At 39.8% G+C, this 10,140-nt stretch overlaps 1 protein-coding gene across 6 annotated transcripts in view; it reads right to left on the bottom strand.

Annotated features, from left to right (window-relative positions):
* The window catches only part of nrg1 (neuregulin 1), a 74,196-nt gene extending 65,526 nt beyond the window's left edge, over positions 1 to 8,670 (bottom strand). For 4 of the 6 annotated variants that reach the window (XM_081702463.1, XM_081702462.1, XM_081702465.1 and 1 more), the window contains exon 1: positions 8,057 to 8,668. In XM_081702463.1, the coding sequence (XP_081558589.1) occupies positions 8,057 to 8,645 (589 nt within the window). In that variant the 5' untranslated portion in view covers positions 8,646 to 8,668. Of the gene's footprint in view, positions 1 to 8,056 lie in introns of all 6 variants that reach the window. The other 2 variants (XM_081702467.1, XM_081702466.1) reach the window with 2 other exon arrangements.
* Between the last annotated feature and the right edge of the window lie 1,470 nt (positions 8,671 to 10,140).

The raw sequence follows: 10,140 nt of genomic DNA on the forward strand, positions 1-10,140 counted from the left end.
AAAATTGTAATCTAGCAAAGGTTTTGAAGGGTAGGCTAATGAATAGAGCATTACAGAGGTCAAAAGGAGAGGTTACACACATACACACACACACACACACACACACACACACACACACACACACACACACACACACACACACACACACACACACACACACAGAGGCATTGCACTGCTAGAATGCAGCCAGTGCCCTTTTAGAGCGGAAGCCTATCAAGATGTCAGAGCAATGGGCCACTTATATAAATGGAGCCATAACAAGGGGATCAAGGCTCTTCCCAGGAAAACAGAAGAAGAGGAGGGTTGGAAAGAACAGTAGAACATCTGCAGGTTGTTGGGCACGGACCCCAACGTCAAGAGCAGCTGCTGTGCGCACGTCAGCCAGCCTGTTTCATGTGCGCTAACTCTGAAAAACATGGGACAAGCCGATCCTTCCTACTATACAAAACAGCTGTGTGGGGATTATATCCCAGATTATATCCAAGATCACTTGTGTTTGAGGCCTTTGTGGTGCTGTCTCTGCTTGAGTGGAAGTCTCCAAAGGACTGAATCAACAGAACGGTTAAGCTAGGCAGATCATCACCCGATGTACAGGAATGTGTGTTGTGTTATATGGTTTAAGGACATCATGAGACATGGTTTCATTCAAATATCAAATATAATTTAAGAAGCATATTGCTGTTAACATAGCAATATGCTGTGTTAACAGCATATGTTATTAATATAGCATATTGCGTATTATATCATAGATATAATTTTGTTTTTGTATATGAGACTGAGGAATGTTCTTACTTGTATTCTACCACCATCTGCCACAGCCTGAAATCAACTGGCAAACAGGTGAATAATTCAGCAAATGGGCTTCCATCACAATTATTTTTATTTAATTTTTTTTTTTGTTGTGGATGAAAATAAATATAGTTAATTGTCACGATCAGTCCCTTCCATGTTCCGTGTTTTCCACGTCTCGTGTTTTCTTCCGTTCCATAGTTTCGTTTTGTCCTCACATTGATTGCCTACACCTGTCCCTCATTTTTAGTTCTGTGAATTTCATGTATTTATACCCTGTGGTGTGCCTTGGTCATGGCTGTTCATTGTTTGTTTGTTGGACTGTTGGACTGTTTCATTGTTTGAATGAGTTTTGTTTTGGTTGTTTCTTTGTACTCCGTGCCTTTGTGTTTATCTGAGCCTTCGTGTTTTCCTAGCCTATGTTATAGCCTGCTTTCCTGTGTGCCTTCATGGGTTTGTTTTGTTTAATCATGTTTCCCTGTACTCTCCATGTCGGCTCTATGACCCTGGACTGCCTAGATGACTCTGATTTTGGATTTGCCCATAATAAATCTCGCTCCTCTCCGCACACCGCTCATCGTTACACTAACTGACTATTATTTTCATGAATAAGAACGTGGAGATATGAGGCACAGAGTTAGAATCATAAACTTAGAATCTCAGTCATTCTAATTATATGCCAATTTCAGTGTCAATAGTGAGATCATCTTGTTATACTGTTTATCAATATGGCATCAGCAACAATTTCTCATATGAAACCAAACAATTGGCCACCTTTCCGAGCTCTGAGATGTCAAGAGCTAATCTCCATGAAGTATTGGCATAACTCACTGCCAACAATGCTGTTATAGAGGACAAACTAACTGTTATATGAATGCCCTGGCTTTTTACAACGGGAAATTTCTGGACATCAACCTCCTGAAATATGAACATGATAGCAACAATAGAGTTTTTATGGGAGAGCACAGTGGGCTTTGGCAGGGGAAGCCCAATCCTCTGCTCCTGCAGTTGTCTTGAGCAGCTGAGGAAGTCTGCTCAGGCGGGGGTGGTGGCTGACAGCTAGAAGGGGAAGGATGGACAGGGCACGTGGCAGACCAAAACAGGTGCTATCGAGCTGTTTTTCACATGAACACTCTGCATGAGTGTGCTGTAGGTTTGGTGAGAGGCTGTGGGTATTGAGGGTTGATTTGCACTTTGATGGGATTTTGTGATTTTGGTTTGTTGCCATATGTTTTGCATATGTTTTGTTTATTCTGATTCACAGAACTAGGAACTAGGGTGCGTCACGTTTGATATTCAGGTAATTGGCATTTTTGTCAAAATTTACAAACTAACATTGCTTTTAATGCAACTTTGTTTGCCTGAGGTTCATGCACAAGATGATCACAGAAAATGTCTTTTCTGCAGCTATAACTGCTTTATGTCCTTTATGTACAGTAAACATGGGCCTAGCCAAAGAACACAGTTAAAATGTTTTTTTTTTTTTAAATCACTGAGTCTGGAATTGTAAAATGGCATTAATGTGTAGTGTCCCAATATACCAGACCATTAAATGCTTGTTGAAAGGAAATTACATTTTGTTTATGGAAGTTTGACCTGCTGTAACGCCATGACAGGGGCTCTCAGTGGGAGAAAGGAGGCCTGGTCCCTGCAGGAACACAGGGAGGGGCTTGTGCTTGACGTAGAAACAGGGATGCAGGAGGTAGTATGACTTTTCATTCATCACCTGTGTACCATTCTCAAGCCAGGCACCTCCTCTGTAGCTTCCCCTTTCGCCTTAAACCTCCACCAGTCAAGCTTCTGTCTTACTCAGACAGAAACGCACCAGAGCAGCACATCGCATTTTCCACCCTGTCCAAAGGGACAGTGATATATGTGGGTGAGCTGGTGGTTTAGACAAAGACAAGACAGTGTTTTCCAGACCACGAGGAAAAAGCAGTGAGCCATTCAAGACAGGTGAGGAATCTCTTTAGGAACGATTAACTGTATAATAAACATAATATAATAATTATCTGGTGCTGATGCCAAGTTCTTAAGCCACAGTCTCTGGTGCTTTACCTTTCATATCTTGGGCCTCTGAAGGCAAGATTATACAAAATTAGAGACTGAAACATGACAAAACTAAACAAAATGACATCAGAAACCCTTCAGTGTCCAAAAACCTAACACTTTGCTGAAAGCTGGGATCCATGTCTGATATTTGTGTCTTCCAAACATTTAAATCACAATGCATCAGTAGTGCTTACTACAACACAGCCTCTTAAACTTCACATTTAAAATAATGATGGAACCACAAGTGCTTGCCGCTACAGAAAACAGCATTCATCAAAAGAGAAAAGGGGGAATAAAAGGTTGGGTGTGCCTTTATCCAAACGTATTTGTGCTCAAATACATCAAGCATTATGTGTGACAGCATACTTTATTAAATGAGACATGGGACTTTTGTTCATCTGTGGGTTCATCAAAGGATCAAAGTCATTTTGAGCCAGTTACACAACACAATCTATCAACGACCAGGTGAGGTTTTATGTGTCTGACATGTTCTGGGCATAGGCAAGACAAGGCAAGTTTATTTATGTAGCACAAGGAGCATTACACATAAGGCAAAACTATAAAAGACATTTGATTTAGATAGAAAAATCAACAGTCAATTAAAAGTAGGAAAAGGGAATTTTGTTCTTTCCAAATTACAATTATTTATTTATTTTCATGTTCAAGTTTATTATATCAACCTTATTATATCAGCCACATAACTATTAGAATATTTGAACATGTCAAATCACAGTAATAATTCAAGCACCATATTAAAAAACAATACAACATTAAAAATAGCAGTGCACATTTCTGCTTTAACCCAACTCCTATAACTGTAATACATGTGCAGTGTTCTTGATTGCATGATTGAATTGGTACATAGCAAAGATAAGAACCAAGTGGGGGTTTCTGATGTCTGGGGATGGGAAACACGGCAGTCGATTATCTGGCAATTTTTGGCATAAATCTAACAGTAGAACAATTTAAGGTGAACATGCAAAGGAACCTGTCATGGCTGATGGACCGAAGCTATCTCAGAAAAAAATAACTTTTACCAAGATATCCATTTCACAGACTTTGCAATGGCAACACGATCACATAAGTTACTCTTTTATCTCTGACCAAATCAATATCTTACTTTACAGACATAGTCTATAAAGTACATAGTCTGTAAAGTAACTAATCCAAGTCACACATTTTTAAAAGGTGTATTACCACTTTGATCTGCCGCCCAGCTAGATCAGGATCCTAGAACATGTTTCCAAAGAGTTTTTAGGTTAAAAGTGTTCAATCCATGATGTGCCCGGCTAGGCTGGGTTCATATTTTACATTAGCAAATGATTTAACCCTTTAACTTAACAGGCTAATGCTCTGGAGCACTTACATGCAAATCCTGTATGACCATGCCACCAGAAGAAAGGTCTACCTCAGCAAGGGATCTTAAAAAAGGTCTTACTTGTGTGATTTTGATACTCATGTTAATCAACTATTTCTGGCTGATAAACATAAAACAATCTCCATCATTTCATGTCTAATGGCCTGTATTACAAATGTATGGTTAAGTCATTGCTAAATGACAGAGGGCAAGATGGCTACACGCAAGCATATAGTCAGGGTTCTGGGTATATTGATTATGTTCTCCAAACTGGATTAATTTTACTTTACTGCTTCTCTCTCTGAAATAAAAAAATTTGATCCAAGAAACATTTAACCACTTATGGGTTCCATCTTGGCTTTTTTTTCTCTGAAATATTTGGAATAAGTACCTGTTGGCACAACCCCATTATTTATGAACTTCAAATAATGCATAAAAAAGCAATTAATAATTGCAATTATGTATAGTTAATTCCAGCACTCATCACTTATTACAAACATCTAAATTTGTTGCAATTTCAATAAAGCAAAACTGAATGAAAGCACACAAAAAGCTGTGATGTCCCAATGCTGTGCTCTACCTGAAGAAACAACCAGAAAATGTCCCCACATGCCCTTCAGTCCCATTTTAAGGGCAGAGACTGATCCCATGCTGCTTAGTAGTGGCGACACTATCGGCATTATAAACTGGAATTCCAGGGTAGTACTATTAAAATAAAGGCAAATAGTTCTCTATGGCAATTACCTCTCATTTTCCACTTCTACAATAATTCATCACGTGAAAAAGAACACAAGAGATTTTAACCGAACATTACATTTGGTTTTCTGGAAGCTCATTTAGAATACATGACATTGCAGAGCATCATAAATATGGAATAATCTGTGAGCAGACTATGGATTATGGCTAGGACTACTTCTGAAATGTGTCTATGTACATGTACTCTGACTCTGATTCAAATCACGCCATCAGTCATTTGTAAGAGAGCACAACTGCATATATTGTCATTAATTTTAGACATCAATCAGATTCATCAGAATAATTTGACATCAGATGACCACAAAATTAATTATTCAAAATATTATTATTCAAAAAATAACTGTTACACAATTTTTAAATAGGAAGGAATGAACAGTGGCTTAATGGTAAATGTTACCACTCGTCTTTTTAAAACAATCATAATACATCAATTGTCAACTACATCAGACTTTTGATTTTTTAACATAAAGTAACTCAGGCATGTAGTTATTCATACTGTAAGAAACTGAAAAGCAAATAACTGGCCTTGTGTTCACACATCAGAAAATCTAAATTTCTTTCAAGATGATGTAATAACTTTGCATTTGCAGGACTATGCATTTGTGTGTCAGTGATGTTATTCCCTCTAATAGAACAATGAAAACACTGAGCAAAAGGCACAAGCATCTGACAGTCCACTATGGCCAATTCTAGCCACAAACAGTCGCCAGAAAATGCAACCCATAAATAAATGATACTATACACTAGCTAAAATATTTACCATGAAAGAACAGTATGTGAATTAACATCAAACCATATTTTCCTGATCATTGACTGTTGTTGTTGTTGTTGTTGTTAGTGCATTAGGATTTGATAAAGCCAGGACAGGCAGTGATGGGCTGATCCACTTGTCAATATCCAAATGTCATATTGAAATTGAAAGCATAGCTATACATTTACTTAATGCTATAGTAACAACAAAGCAGTGCATGACCCCCTATCTGCTGATAAACTACACTCCACATTGCCTCACAGAGACCCATGATTCATTTGGTAAAGTTTTCCCAGAGGGGTAATACTAAATCAATGTGCTTCAATCAGTTAAATGAACTAACACTGTTATCTGTCAGGAAGATCAAAATTTGTAGTTCCCTTGAGGATCCCATGTCTTTATAATCAATCTGTTTCCTGGCCATTATTCAAAACAAAAGCTTCTTGGAAAAGATTCTACTTGAACTATGATAAGATAGCACTCACACTTACTGAAATACCACAAAATAAGAATGACCCTTCTCATAGTCATCAAAGACACACATCATTAAAGACCGACTAATCTGCTTAAATAAATCTAGACCCCAAACTGCTTTTAGTACTCATTCAGAATAGGTTTCATTTATAGAAAATGGGGCATTTTATGATTCCAGTTAATTCAAATGTCTAAAAGGCATGCCATCTATGGTGAAGATTACAATTATTTGAACCAAATGTATTGAAATTCAATTAATTTGAGAAGATGAGAAAATGTTGTGCCTCCCAAGACTGATGAGTGATGAACTGCACATTGTCATGTTACCACCATCATAAGTTAATCAAAGAGCTTCCATCAGTGGAATACACATGTTGAGGGATTGTCACACTTCATAACTCTAGTTAGATCCCTAATGTAATGATTGCTCCTCAGTTAGAGCATATAACACACTGGTGCAACACATAGATATTAAACACCACTGTACCAGTTCTGGGTGTCCAAAACACAAAGCACCATTCAGCTCACCTAACACCCCAAAGCTGCTTACCACATTATTTGCATGACCAAAAAGAAGCAATACTAGGAAATCAAGGATTGGGCTTTGCATGGGCAGCAGATGCCAAGTCCAAACAAAGGGAGGCCAATCACAAAGGTGAAATTGAAGGCCATGTAACTGCTGTGAGACGTGGTACGTGTGTGTAAAAAGCTTCACTTCTTCCATCATGAATAACAAATGTTAGGACCATGTAGCATTAGAAGCATGTGTCACGCTATCAGCAACAACATGAGGTTCTTTCACATGGTCTTCCCTCTGTAGATCTGTGCTATGTCATGCGCCACCATGTTCATTCATTCAGCAGTTATACTGGTTCAAACATAGTTTAGTATGTTCAGCAAGGATTTGCAACATAATCCACAAGAATCTGCTGGCAATATTGCATATTCCTTTCTACAAGACGCTCTGCCAAAAACATTTAATCCAAGCTCAACCCAAGAAATTCCACGCTTCAAGTTTATGATACAATCCCTTTAACGTTATGGTAAATTTGAGCCCTAATGATTGAATTTCAGTTGAATATGGTCAACGATCACTGGTAGTATTTTTATTGTAGGTGGAGGGGGCAGAGACATGACTCCTAACTGAACACTTTCTTCCAAGAATAATGATGTACCTCTCAACACATCATTGGCTATAGTTCTTACAACACTTGTAAGACTCTGTAAACACTGCAGTCTCTGGCCTTATATCTGTAGTCCTGTTCACAACCGGAGAGAATGACTACTAGTAAGAATAGTAGCAAGTTGGGAGAAATTCAAAAAATGCAACAAAGTCTACAAATGCCCACTAACAGACACAGCTCCCTAGGTCACTGCCAAAATAAAAGTTAAAATATCTCTATTACTTCCATTTCTTGTATATCCCAATAAGTGTTTCCCAAGAACACAAGAGCATTTCAATGCCATGCTTCAGAGATTTCTGAAATATTAGTGTAAATATCTTAAGAATTGTAATGCCATGTGTGAACCCACTCCATGGAGTTAAACGCTTTCATAAGGTCTCGCAGCAAACAGCACCCCCAACCCGTACCGTAAAAACCCCAAAAGCAAGAAAACTACCAAGTTCAGCACCACGACTCATAGAGAGCTCCCATAGCGTCAACACCGCAGACCGATTCTTCTGTATTTCCGTGTCTGAGGAATGGAGACACTTTGAGTTTTTACACAGCTTTAAAACCCCCCAAAAAGTGAAGGTTCGGATGCGGATGACAAATAGATGAGCAAACAGAATTTTAAGATTATTTTCATGACGCCTATTATATTCACAAACTTTCTTTAAATGGCATGCAAAACTATGCATGCAATTGTGCGCTTACCGCATGTTTGGCACAACGCTTTGCTGATATCCTTTCTCACTGCACGCTTCATCTCGACAGGTGGAGAAAGTGCTTTGAATACCGACGTGTCGTTAGTAGGCTCCATGAAGAACATGTATCGAGTCCCCGCGTTCATATGCAAGCAGTTATCAGCTTCATACCAAATAAGAGACACTACAGCATCCTTCTCGAGTCCACCTGCCTTAATCTCCCATACTCGGTGCACTCTGACCCTGACGTGATGAGGCTTCGACTCGGATGTCCAATTTGGCAACAAATTATTCGTCTCTCCCGTTAATTGACCCATATTAGGTGGCTCATTCCCATTAAGTTTCGCACGGGCCCGCTGACCAAGGAGCATTTTTTTCTCTTTCTGATTAACGGCGCTTTGTAGTTCCTCTTGGAGCTTGCCCTCGAATACAACACCGGCCCGGTGCGCCAGCTCCCGCACCGAGTCCGCGGGACGTGGAGAGGGGCGACAGTCAAGAATCCCGCAACGAGCTCCATGCGGAGATATGCAAAACGACGCAAAAAGTCCACATACCATCGAAAAAGCAAACGAAGTTCGTCCTGTTGAAAGGAGGCGCATTGTAATTTGGGGTAAGGAGGAGGTGAAGGCACGTTGATTATACTAGAAAACGTCTCTTAAGCGAAGCTCTTAGGACATGTGAGTTTTCCCTGAATCAGCAGTTGGTGATACTAGAGTAGGCGGAGTTGTCAAAGGAATTGTCAGCCATTTGGGAGAAGATTGTTCGTTCGGAACGTTGAGTGGAGTAATCCGTCATTACGACCTTACAAACAAATTTCAGCCATCTTTAATATCATACATTTCAGATGCTCTGTTTATTTACTGACATCACTTTGTGCTCACCCGAAACAATCCATCGTACGCACAGATTTGCAACGCACGTTAAAAGTTGCTGTTATTGTTGCAGAAGAGTAATAGGTAGTAAGAGTAATAAGATCTGATGTTAACTGCAGCCTATAGACACTGTAGAAAAATAACATTACTCAGAACTAAAAAGCAAAAGACAAGTGGAAATAAAATATTTGTATGTAGCCCAGTGAAATGTTATAGTAGATTACGAGTGAAAACTCCAGCGGGCGTTGGACCGTTGGCATCCAAACTGCCATTTTAAGAACCATTAACCAGAGCTTAACGTTTATTTAATAACTGACTCTCACAGAAAAACAACTAAAACAGCAGCAGTAAAATGCAAGAATACCTGCAGACAAAGCATTTAAAAAAAAAAAATTAAACTACCCATTACTAATTCATGCAACAATCAAGCGTCAGTTCTTTCAGCCTTTCAGTGGTGTCTTTCGAGAGGAACATCCTAAATACATTTGTTTACTTGAAACCCAGTAACAGAAAAACTTGTACTTGCTTCAAATTTTGCATTTTTCTTTTGTTCAAAAGCAGCTGTAAACACTCTAGACCACTTCAGATGTACCTCTCTTGGAGGTGGTACTGATCCAGCCTAGTTATGTGGCAAACTAACCACCTGGAGTTGGAATGAACAGAACATAAATTCTGATGGATTTTTCTGCTACTCCTCTGCACAGCTGTATTATGTTAGAATCATACTGCAACCACAATGTACACAGATTCTCAGAAGTCCCCCATTCAGCAGCCCAAAACATCCTGCTGTTTGTCCCAGGGCCTTAATGCCGAAACCCTATGGCTAACACCTGTAGAATCGAACACATGTGAAGTCCCCCCCCCCCCAACAACCATGGTTCTAATTTTCACCCCATGCGTTTGCACGGCAGGGCCTATCCCACCATGCATCACATCCCTAGGCCTGACCACAACAGCCTGCGTCCCAGGCAGCTGCACACGGGCAGCGCGCCTGTGGTGGCTGGGCTGCCAGGAACCAGCTGCCCACCTGCTGGAGAAAAGGCCTTTGCTTTCAGCTGCCCAACTCTGGTACATCCAGCCCTATGAGCACATGACATGATGGGCACAGTTGTGCGTGCTTCCCCACACTGCTAACAATGGAGAACCGCTTTCCCTTATCCACTAGACTATGTGAACATGGAACTTTAACAAGGCTTACAATAGTTCGATTAGGGACACGGAC

This window comes from Electrophorus electricus, chromosome 19 (assembly GCF_041902795.1).
Source record: "Electrophorus electricus isolate QZ-2024a chromosome 19, ASM4190279v1, whole genome shotgun sequence".
Lineage (NCBI taxonomy): Eukaryota > Metazoa > Chordata > Actinopteri > Gymnotiformes > Gymnotidae > Electrophorus > Electrophorus electricus.